We start from the raw sequence: 15,550 nt of genomic DNA, 5'->3' as shown, positions 1-15,550 counted from the left end.
CTCATGTCTGTGGGTTGTTTGTGGCTTTAAATGGCGTGATTTGATGCTTGGCACTGCGAGTTGAAGTAAACCGATGCAGTAAAATGTTTGCTTTGGACGCCACTGCTCACCTGATAGAACTGGAGGGAATTGAATTAACCGCTTTGGATTAACTACCTGTGGAGCGAAAGGAAATCTGATGTTTTGGCAGACCAAAGTGTCAATTCTGTTAGGCCTAAATATGTGTCACTCTTGGATGCTTCAGAGTTTTGGCTGCTGGAGCTTTTGCTTCAGCACAGGTCTGGTGGGCGGCGCAGTGTGAGTCATTAATCTGCGCTAATATGGGTCCAATCAGCTGAAAACGCTTGCTTGCCTTGAAAAGACAATGATTTTGTCTGCGAGCCTGAAGCACAGAGCTCTGCTCTACTGAAAACAAATCCTGTTTATTCTTGACTAGCTTTGGGTGTTCCCTTCTAATGTCTCCCTTCATATGGAATGGGATTTGCATCTCAATCATTTTATATTGGATGCTTAAATCTTTGATGCTATTAGCGTTTTGAAATTTGACACTGTACAGTTGATCACGGTATCGTGCCTCTCTTTTCAAGTCTAAATCCATGCCACTTACCTGGAAAATCATGTTACATTCCTGCCTCTAAAGAGGCGTCCGATGCATGTATTATTTACATATTTTTATACGATTTAGACCCAAATAAAGAAAGTCTTGTTGCTTTGTGCTATCATTGGAGAAACAAAGGCCAGAAAGTATGAATTAAATTCATTAATTTGTGTTACATGAACTTAACAATAACTATCGTTGACTCTACATTGACTTGCACTTCAGACTGTTATTGTCCAGAATTCATTGCTCCTCTTGTGTCGTCACATTATGGGAACACATTTTCTTTACTTAATAATAATATAATAATAAAAGAGCTTCATTTATATGGGCATATAGGCATATGGCATTCATTTTACAGAAGAATATTTACACTCGACCACAAAGGTGGACGACTAGGCCTTCAGTGAGTGGAAACTGAGGAAATGTTACAAGGACACTACATCAATTGAAGCCTATAAAAAGAGTTTTTAGCAGAGATTTAAAGGTGGCGGTGCACGTTGTATTTCAAATCTCCAGAGTTGAGGAGCCCTGACAGAAACAGTCATCTCTAGGTTTAAGTCTAGACTTGGGGGCAGCTAGCATAGACCCACCTGAGGATATGAGGATCCTGGTTAGCTCGTAAGGGGTCCTACACTGTTGTCGGGTGCCTGGTGAAGACCAGCTTTAGAAGTTATTAATACAATTCTAAAGTGAACAGGAGCCCAAAAAATGCTCATTTTTTTGTTGTTGTTTTGGTTTTGTTGGCCTCATTTTTTCCTTCTTATTTTCCTTTATCACCAGATCAGCTTCTATTGTAGCCTTATAAAAACAAGCCACAAGTGTGTCAAACAATGTCCTGAAATTAAAGTTTATGGGGGATCAAAAAATAAAAAGTGTACCTGTGGAATTTTCTCTGATTGATTGGCTGGTGGGTTGTAAATCAATCATCCATTTTGTGTCCTGTGGTCTCCGTGTAAAATCACTCCAACCTTCTCTTTTTATTTCCATTTTCACATCACTCCTTAAAATATTTCTGAAAGCCTGAATACTTATATAAGACATCCACTTCTGTTAAGCAGCTCAGCCAGAAGGATGTGCGAAGAAATAATTTGAGTATCACTTGGTTGCACAGTTGAATATGGAATGTTCGTGAGGACCTCATCCAAAATGTGAATATGCACTTAGAGAACCCTGTCGGCAGCCAATAATAGGAACAATCGGAGCAGCCGTGTCGCAAGCTCTGCCAGTTTCCTCTCCACCAAATATGAGAAAATATGTTATTCTTTACTCAGTTCAAAAGACGCTCACCGTGGAATCTGTTCAGCAAAGCTAGATAATGCGCGCCAGCATGCGCTCAGGCGTTTATTCTCCTACCAGCCCACTGTGCGACACATTTAACGTCTTCATTTCTCCTCCCAGGGGAGTGTGTGGATCCAGCCAACGATGCCCGCTGAAGAGGAATCTCGATGAGCTCCAACTCAACTTCAACGGACCCTGTTGATGAGGAGGCGCTGGATCCACTCCAGGACGAGACCATGGGCAAAGCTGAGCGGAACCAGATAGTCAAATGCAGGAAGGCCTGGGGGGAGCTGGGAAGCAAGGAGAAGAGAATCAAAGTGAGTCATAATGGGCTGAGTGGAAAGAAACAGAGAGATAATAAAGAATTGTGCCGGTATAAAAAGAAGACGCTGGCAGTGAGTGGACTGGATGCATTGGACTGCTGTGTCCTACTTACTCGTCTGGAGGATAAAGGCTTCTTCAATAAGGGGAGGGACGCACCAAAAAGTCAAACACAAGATGGGTTTAAGAGAAAGCTGCATTCCAGCCCAACCGCGAACAAATGTGGGCTTCAGAAAACTTCGATCACCAATCACCAAACACTGGAACCAAAAATTAGCCAATTAGACGCCTTACTTTTGTGGCCCCCGATGATGTTCGAGCCTCGCAAGAGGAGAATGGCTGCTCTCAATGCCGAGGCTGTCAACAGCCTGCTGCTCTACAGGGACGATTCGTTCTCCGCAAAGAAGCCACCGCCACCGACTTCCTCGGCTCACGAGGATGGTTCCGCTGTCAGCAGCGACGTGAGTATCAAATCCAAAAATGTTAAAGCTACTGTAATGGAAAGGCCTAAGAAAGCCAAGCCTTCAGCAAAGACTGAGAACATCGACTGGCTCAGTGTGTTTGCTCCGACACCGCGACGTCAGGCGAGCCTCACTGCTGCGACGCTGCTCAAACTCTCGAGCGCACAATACGGAACGAAGCGCCAGAAGAAGGGGGAGTCCAAAGCAGCTGGGCCTAGCGAAGATGGTGGTAAACCTGAAAGGATTGAGCCGACCAAAACAACACTCAGCCCAAATTGTAACAAGGAACTGAAGGAAAGTAGATTCGGGAAGCAGGATCCAGTTTATCCGCACACAGACTCCGGGCTGCAGGGCTGCTTCTGTTTATGTAAGACTGAGAATGTAGATGTGGATTTGAAACATGGCTCAGGGGGGCAGGAAAGCCCCAAACCGTCATTCCACTGTGGCTCCACTCTGGGATTCTCTTTAAAAACAATCAAAGAGGAGCAGGTTGAGAGTGAGGTGTCCTCCTGCTACTGCTGCACCCAGGAGAGATGCGTCCAGTACTGCCACCGCCTGGCCCTCTTCCTGCAGGACAAGACTCTGACGGACACCAAACCCGACAACCTGCTGTCCGAGGTGTTCCACCACCACCATCACCACCACCATCATCACCATCACCACCACCCTGCAGCTATCAGCCCACACTCCTTCACCTGCTTCCCCAGCTACTGTGTGCACTTCACCCGCCCGGATCCGCCCCCCACCTCGGTTCCGCTGACTTTATGCTCCCGGAGCAGCAAGAAGCCCAAACTTCTGCCCAGCTCTGGTCCACAACCCTCAGGGATTTCCCACCCAGTCTACTGCTGTACCTCAATGGAGGCGTGTTACGGAGAACCCTGCAGGATCAAGGGCTACTCCTCCTACACCAGCATGATCCCAGCCATCACCAGAGGAGGGTGCTCTTTCGACTCTGCAGACTGCACCAAATGCAGAGGTGAGCAGAGTTCGGTTTTTAAGGTGGTACATTGGGACTGTGGGATGAAACAATGCAAAGGTTGTGGCTTTTAACAGCGATCAGATGAAAATAAAAGGCTAAAATGTAGCAGAAAATCATTCGATAGCTTCAGGGTGCATCTGCTAGTGACACTGCTGTATGTAGTAATAAGGTCTACTGGAAAGGTAATTTTAATATTCTATTGCTTCAAATATTGTTTGTCTTTGTAAAATGTAGAAATACTCACTGAAATCTGGAAATGTGGCTTTGGAAAGCTGCAATTTAGGATAACAAGAAAAATGTCACTCATAATAGGTGTAAAAGGAGAGTTTGTTTGTTAGAAAACTCAAATAGTTTCATTATATCAGAGAAAAATACGTTTGAAATCACAAAATTTACCTTCTGAAACATCAACATGACTTTTTTTACAGTGTTATTTATGTGTTTTGCCTCAGTTTGTTTTGATTTTAGGGCTGTCACATTTAAAATCTTACCAAAATGATTTTAACAGTAATAATAACATGTTAAAACATAAAATGTGGATGAATTTAAACTATTCTGGATATGTGCTGCAACTGTCTGTCTCTCCTGGACTTATCTATCTTTTCAGCTGGATTTCAGAATCACAGATTCTCTTCTCATTTGTACTTATTGAAAACAGCACACAGTTGTTATTGGTTGCGCTCGACTGGTTGGCTCAAGTGTTGTATGAATTTGGTTGATGTTGATTCTTGTTTTGAGTCAACATGTTTTTTTTTCAAAGCTGGAGGAAGCTAATTCAAAATGATAAAGGAGTTGCAGGTGGCAAATCCCTGCGCCAGGAAGAGAAATTGGATCTGGATAAACCATCTGGGCCAGATGCTGGTCCCTGATGGCGCCCCCTCTGTCTGGAACGGGGCTGAAATGATTTTAGGAATAGTGCAGTGTAACAAAGTGTAGTTTCTTACACATTGACTTTTGGTTTGAGTCATGACGAGGGAGCGATTCGAGCCAACAGATGAGAGGAATCCATTAACAGCAGAATCAGCAGATCGTGAGCCCCTTCCGCCGACATCCGGAGGCCGGACCAAAACATGTTCCAAAATAGCTCTCATGCGAGGGATAATTGTTTCTCATATTGGAATTCCACTTCAGGAGGAAGTCAGGAAAAAACAGATCTGATAAAGAGCAGGGCCTCTTTTGTCTCAGCTTGAATAGAGGCCGCTGGTGAGCACAAGATACGAAGGCTGTAACCTCAAACACGTCTTCTCCCAAGCATTAGCAGTTGTCAAGCTAGCGCAGCATCATGTGCCACCTGAGCAATTGTGCTTCCACACCACTCCACATTAGTTTTATGCCAAGGTCTCACTTTTGACGCCCCTTTGCCGAGACGTGTGCTTTAGCTGAGGCTGTCTGTAGGGTTCACTTTCCACGCATGATGTAATGCATCAGTCATACTGTACAGATGGCATGTGATACGAGGTCAGGTACTGAGAGTTGGTTTGAGTAGAATTGGGTGGAAAATGGATTACTAATGAGCCACATTATGAACTGAGTGGTGAGTGGCTGTCAAAGGAGTTTTTTGAAAAAAATGCAGTTATTTAATTTAATTCATTTTCATCCATATTTCATGCAATTTTGTAAAAATAAATGTGGTGTGTATTTTATTTTCTACATGTGATATTATACATGCATACACACACACACATCTATATATATAGAGATTTTTATTTCAAATTCAAGTAGACTTGTAATGTAATAAATGTAGGACGCTTAAATCAAGTTTTGTTATTGTTTTTTTTTTTTTTTTTTTCGTGAAAAAAAGTCTGCATGAAGAATGTGTTATATAAACACTTGAAAATTGCTTTTAAATTAAGTAGTACAACAAGATTAATACACAACAGGATCTTGAAACGTGTCCAACCTTTTAATCAAACTTGCCTGTGAAGTTCCGCCACTGTCACTGCTGATCAGTCAGCAAACCTGAACTCCAGCTATGATACATATTAGTGCTCAAGTGACATCATGGTCGTTGCTCTGTTGGACTGCACACCGTTCAGAAGGGAGCTGCTTCACACTGAATTTGTGTCAAATGACAGCAAATAAGAAACATTTTATGCTCGGAAAATGAAAAACAATTTATTTTCTTCTGTTTTTGATTCTTTAGATAAATATCCATCGAGTCCAAAGGACCACAGCCAGTCCCCCGTCCCTATCTTCTCCAGCCCCAAAGTCCATGCAGGTTGTCACATTCCTACTGTGCCTCCGGCGGCCCAGTCCGTGCCCCAGACCCCTCTGTCGCTCAGCACCCCCTCGCAGGCCTCCCTGCAGGTGGCAAAGGAGAGTCCAGAGAGTGCCAAGTCGCCCAACGGGTCGAGGTCCGGCGTGCGGGACACAAGCGGCGCCAGTTCCACTCTCTTCCCTCTCAAGAGGGAGAAGAAACAGAAGCTCGTCTCTGCGAGCATCAGAGGGCAAACGGTTGCCAAGCAACCGAAGAACGGCCGCCAAAAAAACACCAACGGCTGGGAGCCAGTTGGCCTGCCCTTTCAGAAGGAGGTGTTCTCTGTGGTATGTAGATAAAGTCCTCTGATGCTGTCGTGCTTCTAAAAATGTCTTGAGAAGAGTATGTTTGTTGTCTGTGTCCTCAGGGGGAGGAGGCTCCCGTGATGAGGAAGTGCTACGAGGGGATCCGGAGGCACGCGGAGCTGATTTGTGTCAGGGACACGGTTCTTCTTAAATCAGGACCCAGGAAGAAGTCGCTGCCGTATGTGGCAAAGATCTCGGCGCTGTGGGAGGAGCCAGAGTCAGGTAGCAGTCGTGGAGCTGGTGTTTCACTCCACGGCCACAGGAGGCACTAATGGCTACGTCTGTTTATAGGCGAGCTGATGATGAGCTTGTTTTGGTACTACCGTCCGGAACACACCCAGGGGGGGCGAATCCCTGGGGTTCACTGCGAGGTACGACATGGTCGGCTCCATCTTGTGTGTGTGGTTCACATGTTAAATTGAAAGCAGATAGTGTGGTGAGAAACACCATAAAATAGATCCCAGTCGTTGCTCACACATCACTCAGGAGGAGACGAAACAAGACAAAACAAGCGTATTGATTGCTGTTGTATTGGTTTTGTGTCACCTTTTATTTCTCAGTGTCATTTAACCCCGAGTGTTTCTTCTCCCCCCCAGAGAGAGATCTTCGCCTCTCGCCACCAGGACGTCAACAGTGTGGCCTGTATCGAAGACAAATGCTACGTGCTAACGTTGTCACAGTATTGTCGGTAAGATGAGCTTTTGTTTTGTTCCAAGTGTCTCTTGCTCTGGAGTGTTCATCAGAGCCTCTCGGACAAATGAAGCTGCCACTTCACATTGCTCAATAGCGGCTCCCGTCTGTGGACAGTCTTCTCATCAAGTGGCTTCAAGCTTTTCTCATCTTTTGTCCTCAGATTTTGTGCCTTGGTCAAACGCTGTGGGGAGCGCGTGTTTCACAGCAGCGCCTCCCCCTTGGTGCCCCCCATCTCTGGCAACGCCATGTCCACCCACCACTGTGTGCCCGACGACATCGACCCCGAGCTGGTGTTTGTGTGTCGACACGTCTATGACTTCCGTTACGGACGCCTGCTCAAGAACCTGCAGTAGCACTGCAGCGCCCCTTTTAACTCGCGACATATCTGCGGTTTCAGGAGAGGCGGCGTTATCGTATCGCGGTGTCGTAATGGAAGCACAAACGTCTTACAGGCCCTGTATTAACTCCTCTGCTTTTTGAGATTAACAACCGCGAAGCAACATGAGACCTTGAGGGGGGGGGGTAATCGCATCATGGTAAGGTCCGTTCTTCCTTCGCTCTTGTGTCAGGAATTACGTTGCTGGAAGACATGACTTTGTTTGCATGGATCATCTTCTGTATGCACAACCTTTATCACATTATTCTGAGGATCCCCTTTGATATCTGCCCCTGGGGCTGCTGACTCAAAACATCAGCACATGACACCATCAGGGATGATGCATTCAGGGTCAAGGAAATTTCAGGATATTCATTGTTAAAGGGGTATTATTTTAACGTATCACATGAAGGCATCATCTCCATCAAATAACACATGACCTGGGGGTCCCCGTCACCCCCCCTTTTAAGTCACGTCAGCAGAGAAGGAGCTCTAGTCTGAGTTCAGAAAATCATAGTATTTGTGCCAGTTACTTTATTCACATTAAAATGGTATTTTGATCATTCCTCCAAATTATTTCCCCCGAGGGAGCCATTGTCATTTCTTTCATGTCACTTAAAACAGGTTTTAGAACTCATTTTCAGCAACTATATTAAGGAATAACTGAGGAAGAAAGTCTAGCTAAGCCTCAGCTGAGAAACGGAGGTAAGCCATTTTTTTACATTCTCAATTTGCTTTATGAAGCTTCACAGACAAAAGGCTTTACCCTTCTAAACTGTGGTCATAATGGCTTCATTGTGGCTGTAGCATCCGGCTAGTTTCCCCTTGTTGTTTGGCCGTACTGTGGAATCTGGATCTGGATCGACAGTAAAATGCCGTAGCTGCCGAAGCTAAGTGGATATAGCAAAGCCATTCCACCAGGTTCCAATAGAATAGCAGCGTTTAAACCTCCACAAAAAGTCCTGTTTTTCTGGTTGAATTATGTAAACTGTTGCATATTTCTGTTTTCTTGTGTCTTGCGTTTCACACTGCTGCAGGGAGGTTTACGACCCAAACATTTATAAGCACTGATCAAGTTCTTTCGCAGCACAAAATGTTTCTTTGTGTGGGTGAAAGTTCAACACTGTAGGACAGACCTGTGTTTCTGCTGAACTCATCCAATGAACATATTCTTCTTGAACACCGTCTCCTCCACACTGTTCGCCGGGTCGACGTCGGAAAACTGTATATTTTTGTGCGTTTGATGCCTCACTTATATTCTTGTTTTCCCGCCAGTGAAACGGCGAGTAATATATTCAGTGTAGCATTTAGGACTTTGATGATCCATTCCTATGTTGGAGAGATGAATTGTATTTATTTCTATACCAAGAAAATCGTATTTATTTTCACCAGATCATTTCGATGAATTCATGACGTGTGGCTTTTAGAAAGGTAGCTGGTGTTGTGAACAGTGACGCTCAGCCATGTTTGGACAAGAGATTAGTCATAGATGAAGATTGTAGCTTCCTGTCATATTCCTCTCACTGCTCCTGAGGAAACTGCCTCTTCACCTTTAAATGCCTAAAGCTGCGATGATTTAAACACACCCTGCCATTAGCCCCCGCTCTGGCTGCCTTATAGAACATTCCCCGGCTTTGGTTTGTGCTCTCAATCTTGGACTGCTTGAGAGTCAATTCACATCCATTACGTTCAAAAAAGGAATCACTTACATCGGAATTGAGACAGTTTTATGCTTAAATTTTTGGACTAGATGAGAGTATTGATGGTCTGTTTGTGGTTTAAAACGACACGGTGGTTTGTCATCTTTGTCCTTCTTAATATATAATGCACGACGGGAGGCCACAGGGAGCCTTTTAAACCCATCACCACAACATGCAGTTCCATTTTCTCGCCTCAGAACTGACTCCAAAGTCGTGAAAGTAAATGTAAATTAAATGCTGTTCAAAGAAACTAGAAAAGGGTATTTCGGGCCTCCCCTTCCTCTCCCACCTGACCGTGATGTCACCTGAAGTTGGATTTCCGAGCGGGAGAATCCTCAGCCCCACGTAATCCAACATGACTTCCCCGAATGTAAACAGGAAGTAGAAGTTTTGAAGCGATGAAATATGCCAAAAGAAACAATTACATTTGTGTTTTCTCTTCGTCCGGTTTTCTATTGGCAAACTCTTAAAAAAAAAAAATATATATATATATATATATATATATATCCACGTGACTCCTAGATGGGTGGATGAGGTATCGTGAAACAGTATTGCAGGGTTGATGAAACAGTGTCCTAGTTTTCAGAGGCCACTAGATGGAGCTCTTGGTTTACAAATCATCTGAGGTTTCATTGAATGACTCAGTGAAGTCCAAACATTTTAGAGCAGACAGCGCCACCTGGTGGCCTCTGAATATCAAGACACTGTTTCATGAAACCTCACGTCCTGCCAGTGATGCCATGACCTTTTAAAAGAGTTGCAGCTTCGGACAAGAAACAACCATCGCTCAACCATCATTATTCTCATTTAATCTGAAAAATATTTTTTATTCACTAGCAACATTTTCACTATGATCTATACGACATATTCATTATGTGCAATGTAATGACGAGAATAAAAATCACTTCTGCAGAGATTAACGCGACCAAAGACACGTGATGTCTCAAAAATGATCATCTTTTCCAAGCAAAAGCACACTCAGTGATTTGGCTGCACAAGTGAGGAGTATTTGTGTTCAATGATTATCAAGATTAACTCTCTGCCCAGCACAACTTCATCAAGTTCCCCTGGTCATTCAAGAGTCGGGGAACTAACAGCACAAAAACCACAGAACGTAAAGCACTCACTACTTTCAGAGTCACTCAGCCAACGGTAGTGTGAGTTACACCCACGTGTCGGTGTCTTAACTGTATCTCTGTGCCTCCTGCTCCTGCCCCGCCCTCCTAACCCCCCTTCCCTCCCCCTCGACTGTCGTTCTATTCCGAATGCCTTTTAGTTGACACCGGTCTGCTCTTCAATCACCGCAATGAATTGTTTGCACCCAAAACCGGAGACGAGATTGTGGGTGAATGCATTTCGATTCCATTCTACCGATGATCCTGATGTGTTGTTTGCATGGCGTTTTGGAAATACCGTGGTCATATCGGCCGCCACACAGATTATTTGTATAGTTTTAAATGGACCTCTGTAATATAAGACAGATATTTAATTGTAATAAATATTATATGAGTTTCAACCTCCTGGTTCGATTTCTCTTGTGCGGTTCCTGGCCACGTGGGGGCTCTATCCGGTGCGGTGGACAATTTAGGGGACTCAAACCCCGAATTTAGAGCTGGTCATTCTGCCGAACCATTCAACATTGTTTTTATTTTATCATTATTATTGTTGCTAGTCCGTGTTCATGTGCTGTTGAAGTGTCCAGCTACTTCATTTATGTTGTTAGCAATTTTAAGATGGTGAAAATGTGTCGTGAACTTTTAGGGAAATGAGCTACCACAGTCCAGGTACGGCCTGTTGAGGTTAGTCTGACCCATCTGACGCCTCTTGTCACACGTCTTTGATGATCTCTGTGGAGAGTTTCACCAATAGACGGACTCCAGACCCAATGACCTTAGTTCACATCTACTGCGTGACTCATCGCTCAGTCAGATGGATACGAAGGTCAACTGTCATTGGGTGATGAGCTCACGCGGGAACACTGCCGCGTGCTCTTGTTATTTCACTCGCAGGTCCGGCGCCTCTCTTTCGAGGCCCAAGTGACGACCGGCTTCATGTTTGCAGCCCGATGACAGCAGTTGTGGTTTGGTCTACATTATATGCTCTTGAATGACTCAATACGAGAGGAATTGAGATTCAGACCCACTGCACTCTTGCTCTCAATGATGTTTTCACCGACTCCTTTCTCCTTCGACGTCGCCAGCTTCCTGCTCTGGCTCCCGTGGAACGATTGCGTGACCTCGAACGCGTTTATGATCTCGTATGTCATTTTCGTGGTCAGCAGTAATTCTTTCAACACTGACAGTGTAGAGTGGTGAAACCTGCCTGAGCAGGTCGTAAACAACTCAGGGACGATTCTCCACTCAATGAGAAAATAATCATTTATCTTCGTCCTGTTTCGCGTGTACAACAGTTCCCATCGATAATGAGTGACATTGAAGGAGGAAGATCTCAATCTTGTTTCAATGATGTGTTTGTTAAAGCCAAATAGCTAATGCTAGCAACTGAGATCAGTAGTGTTTCCGGGCCAAATGTATATATATTCACCCTCCTCTGACCTGTAACATGGCATTGTAGAATAAATAGAAATTATTATCCAAAAAAATAATTTTCATTATCATGTGAGGAGCTTAAATAATAATTTTGAGACAGTCAGTTTGATTTATTGGTATTGTTTGTGACAGATGGGGCAAAGCCAAAAAACAAAACATGGACGATAACAACATGGAGTCCTTCGTAAACACTAAACATTATAACATCAAATGTAATATTTACATGACGTATTTTCACTCCTCATTTCTCTGGACTGTGAGTCTCATCCTCCAGGTTCTCCTGCTTCGTGTCCTCCTGCTTCACTTCATGCTCCTGACTCTGGCTGGGCCTCAGCAGATATTCCAGCTCCTCCGCGCTGATGGCTACCTTCTCGGGAATCAGCCACCTTTTGAAGTGCTCCAGAGCGCTGCGACGAGAAGCTCAGTCATCACGCGGTCACAAAGAACCGGACGCATTTGAGCTCACCTCTCGTCCATGTCGCTGCCCTGGAAGAGCTCGGAGGTCTGAGCGTCGTGCAGGAATCGATCCCAGCATTCCTTCTTGGCCTGAGACAAGGATCGCAACATGTCTCTGGAAGTCACGTCGCTGGCCTGACCTTTCAGTTTCTTCAAGCGATTCTCTTTGAAATGAAGAGGAGAAAGCGAAACGTCAGTCACAGTGATCGGTCTGGTTCAGCCGACGCAGAGACTCTAAAATACTGTTTAGAACAGAGAAAAATGTGTATTTTTATGGCTGTGTCTCTGAATTACTGCATGCCGTGTTGTTTTCATACTTGATTTTACCAGTATTTTGCTGATTTAATACTCAGTATTTGAACTGCAAGTTAGCTAGTATTAATTAACTAGCTAATTTCCCGTAAGAATTAACATGAGAAAAATATAGTCATAGTGATAAGGTGGGAGAACCTAAACTGGCGATGTAGATCTCCGAGTCCTCCATGGGCTCCCACTTCCCGCTGGACGGATTGGCGTCTGCTCCGTTAGAGGCTGGTGTTGTTGGACGGAATGAGTCGTTAAATTCGGTCTGGCTCTCCAGAGTCTCATCTGGTTTCATCTCCGGCAAACTCGAGCAGATTTGGGACCACAGCTCCACACTGGACCGGACATCCTGGTTCTCAAAGTCGTCGAGCATCTTGTGGGGGAGAATGAGCCAAAGTAAACATCAGCTCGGGGTTCAGTCTGAAGGCTGGGATTCAAACCAATGAAGGTAAATACCGGGGACCCGGTGAATCATGCCAATTGTTTCATCACACTAAGTATGATCTAATCGAATTGTTTTGAACTTCCTTACCTCAATAACGTTCCTCTCCTTTCAGCTCTATAATGACAGATTTGTTCTCAGTTTAGCTTCGCTTGGTAGCGGCATCCATGACCAACACAACACTAGTGCGCATGGCTACACACCCACTTCCGTATTGGCGTGCGTTTGATTGGACAAAACAGCGGGCCCGTCCTTCCCTCTCCATAGATCATTGGATGGCTTCATAGACGTGCAATCTGATTGGCTAGCTGTCACTCCGCGTGAAAGACGATGCGGAAGTCAATCGCAACCTCTGCTGGCTGTCCTCAACCGCGTCAGGTAAACAAACTCACTACTGCGCAGACTTTTCATGACTCGGGTTGTTATTGGAAACGAACAGTATCTGAGGGTGGTTGATGTTCTGCTGAGATGAACTGTCATGTTTAGGTGTGCTGCAATAAGGTGTTTTTGTGCCTCGTCCCAGGTCTCTGCGCTGACCATCATGTCACTGCAGGTCGCTCCAGTGAGGAGATGCGAGCGTGTCTGGCTGTAGCGGCTGTCCGGATGGGTTTGCTGTTGACCCGGACCATGGCCTGGATGTCCGGCGGGAAAACACATCCAGAGCTCATCACCAAGCTGAGAGGTGCAACTGAATTTTTGAATTTTTCAACAAGAAAAACAGTGCAAAATTTTTGTTATATTGTACAAACATAATCTCGTTCTAGTTGTGTCTTATTAAAAAAAACTCACAAAAAACATACTATTGAAATACACCAGACTTAAATCTGTTATTGATCATTTCTTCTCTTTCTGCTGTGTGTGGAATTAAAATGATTTTGCGAATGCTCCCCTCTGGATGAGAGAATTCATCCCTAAATGTTTGTATTCTTCCAGACCATGGAGTCATCCGCAGCGACAGAGTGTTCCGGGCCATGCTGGAGACAGACCGAGGACTCTATTCAAGAGATTATCCTTACGCAGACTCTCCTCAATCAATAGGTTTCCACTCTCGTGGACAAACTTACTCTGATTTGATAGTGGGATTTTCAATGTGACTCTTTCTGCTCACAGGCTACAGAGCAACCATCAGCGCTCCTCACATGGTGAGCAACACGATGGTGTTGACGACTCAGCGGGTTGATGACTGTCTGAAAATGTCCTTTGACAGCACGCTCATGCTCTGGAGCTGCTAAGTGACAAACTGGTGGAGGGAGGCTCAGCGCTGGATGTGGGATCCGGAAGTGGATATCTCACCGCCTGCTTCGCACGAATGGTAAGCCGTTGTTTGCCCTCTTGGTCGGATGAAACTTTCCTCCTGACATGTTTAACTTGTGCCTCATGTAAGTGTGTGTGTGTGTACAGACCGGGCCCACTGGTCGGGTGGTTGGAGTTGAACACATTGGTAAACTGGTTCAAAGATCCATTAGAAACGTTGAAGCAGATGACCCCGAGTTGCTGTCCTCTGGACGCATCAAGTTTGTCGGTGAGTCTGATCCCATAAATATCACATCTCCACTGGGGTGACGGTGCCGTCTGTCTTCAGTGGGAGACGGAAGACTTGGATATCCAGCGGGGGCTCCGTATGACGCCATTCATGTTGGTGCGGCGGCGCCCACTGTTCCGAAAGCTGTATGTGTTTTTCATTGCTTCTTTGCAAATTGAAATGATCATTGACTGAGTGGATCTTTTTGTCTTGTCCAGCTGCTCAACCAGCTGAAACCAGGAGGGCGTTTGGTTCTTCCAGTGGGTCCTGATGGTGGGAGTCAGGTGCTGGAACAGTATGATAGACAGAGTGACGGCTCTATCGTGAAGAAGGCACTGATGGGAGTGGTGTACGTCCCCCTGACTGACAAGAGGCATCAGTGGCCCAGGTGGGTTAATAACTAGAGTGGAGCGTCGCTGTTGTGAGGACCAGCAGACATGCAGCAGTGATCAAACCCTTCCAAACTGATGTCACTCACCTGTCCGTCTCTCTCCAGAGGTGAACTTTGACGGCAGCTCGGTCGACCCTGCGAGAGGTGGTGATCATGACGCTTCTCTTTGTGTTTCCATACGTCTTCATGTGGCTTCACAGATCCTGTTACCTAGCAACGACCAATACGAGGGTCTCTCTCTCTGATGGCCATATTGTCTTCTGAATGGGGACTGAACACAGGCCGAGGAACAATTGATGATGTGTCATAAAATAATAAAAATGTACAGTTTACCTTGAGACAAAACATGTACGACAATATTAAACTTTGCACTTCATTTAAAGGTCACACAATGATCCCCGTAGCAATAGTAAGAAAACATTTTGATCTCAAATTAATATATTATTGTCTTTTCCTCTTTGTTTTTATTAATAAACTTTGGTTAGTGATCAACATTGTGTCGATAGTTTGTTTTGAATCAATGCTTCTTTTAATGGGTTGATTAATAAAGTGGAGCTGTTAGTGTCTGATTGGTGTTTAAGTTGGAGCTGGTAGAGGTTATCCAGAATGTGATCAAGTACACTGGTTGTATACTACTTTCACGGTCATCAGAACTTTTTAAAGCCAACATTTGAGCAACACCAGCCACCTGGACATATTAAGCCAAATAACAAATGGACAAACTTTAATAATGCGATAAAATTGTGACTAACATACTTTTCTATAATAAAACGTGTCGCTTGTTGGTTTCAGGTGCGGTACACTTATTTATTTTTAGCATAATCGGCCTTTAATATCAACGTTATTAGCGCGCTTCCGTTTTCAAATTGGACTACAAACTGGTCTGCCGGAACTACACGCCTGACGTCACGCGCGC

The 15,550-nt window shown here is 44.8% G+C and overlaps 3 protein-coding genes across 8 annotated transcripts in view; 2 read left to right on the top strand and 1 right to left on the bottom strand.

The window, feature by feature from the left end:
* Nucleotides 1-10,744, top strand: part of bahd1 (bromo adjacent homology domain containing 1) — a 30,788-nt gene extending 20,044 nt beyond the window's left edge. For 2 of the 4 annotated variants that reach the window (XM_053844776.1, XM_053844775.1), the window contains exons 2-7: nt 2,000-3,637; nt 5,784-6,184; nt 6,265-6,424; nt 6,494-6,573; nt 6,799-6,890; nt 7,056-10,744. In XM_053844776.1, coding sequence (XP_053700751.1) covers nt 2,047-3,637; nt 5,784-6,184; nt 6,265-6,424; nt 6,494-6,573; nt 6,799-6,890; nt 7,056-7,248 — 2,517 coding nt within the window. In that variant the 5' untranslated portion in view covers nt 2,000-2,046 and the 3' untranslated portion in view covers nt 7,249-10,744. The remainder of the gene's footprint in view (nt 1-1,999; nt 3,638-5,783; nt 6,185-6,264; nt 6,425-6,493; nt 6,574-6,798; nt 6,891-7,055) is intronic. The other 2 variants (XM_053844774.1, XM_053844773.1) reach the window with 2 other exon arrangements.
* Nucleotides 10,745-11,600: 856 nt separating this feature from the next.
* Nucleotides 11,601-12,925, bottom strand: ccdc32 (coiled-coil domain containing 32). Its single transcript, XM_053844781.1, has 4 exons — nt 12,812-12,925; nt 12,427-12,652; nt 11,987-12,140; nt 11,601-11,927 (listed from the first exon to the last, which is right to left on the bottom strand). The coding sequence occupies exons 2-4, from the start codon at nt 12,650-12,652 to the stop codon at nt 11,762-11,764; spliced, it is 546 nt and encodes a 181-aa protein (XP_053700756.1). The 5' UTR covers nt 12,812-12,925; the 3' UTR covers nt 11,601-11,761.
* A 51-nt stretch (nt 12,926-12,976) lies between these two features.
* On the top strand, nt 12,977-15,106 carry pcmtl (l-isoaspartyl protein carboxyl methyltransferase, like). 3 transcript variants are annotated; one of them, XM_053844779.1, is made up of 9 exons: nt 12,977-13,099; nt 13,275-13,403; nt 13,655-13,759; nt 13,832-13,863; nt 13,929-14,033; nt 14,123-14,243; nt 14,304-14,389; nt 14,462-14,631; nt 14,740-15,106. In XM_053844779.1, exons 2-9 carry the CDS (start codon nt 13,292-13,294, stop codon nt 14,750-14,752), a joined length of 744 nt encoding a protein of 247 aa, XP_053700754.1. In that variant the 5' UTR covers nt 12,977-13,099; nt 13,275-13,291; the 3' UTR covers nt 14,753-15,106. The 3 variants fall into 3 exon arrangements, with proteins under 3 accessions (XP_053700754.1, XP_053700753.1, XP_053700755.1); XM_053844778.1 differs by having other exon boundaries at nt 12,981-13,099; nt 13,245-13,403; XM_053844780.1 differs by having other exon boundaries at nt 13,099-13,207.
* The last annotated feature ends 444 nt before the right edge of the window (nt 15,107-15,550 follow it).

This window comes from Synchiropus splendidus, chromosome 16, assembly GCF_027744825.2.
Source record: "Synchiropus splendidus isolate RoL2022-P1 chromosome 16, RoL_Sspl_1.0, whole genome shotgun sequence".
NCBI lineage: Eukaryota > Metazoa > Chordata > Actinopteri > Syngnathiformes > Callionymidae > Synchiropus > Synchiropus splendidus.
The sequence above is the reverse complement of the archived record's forward strand: the minus strand, read 5'-3'. Positions and strand labels throughout refer to the sequence as shown.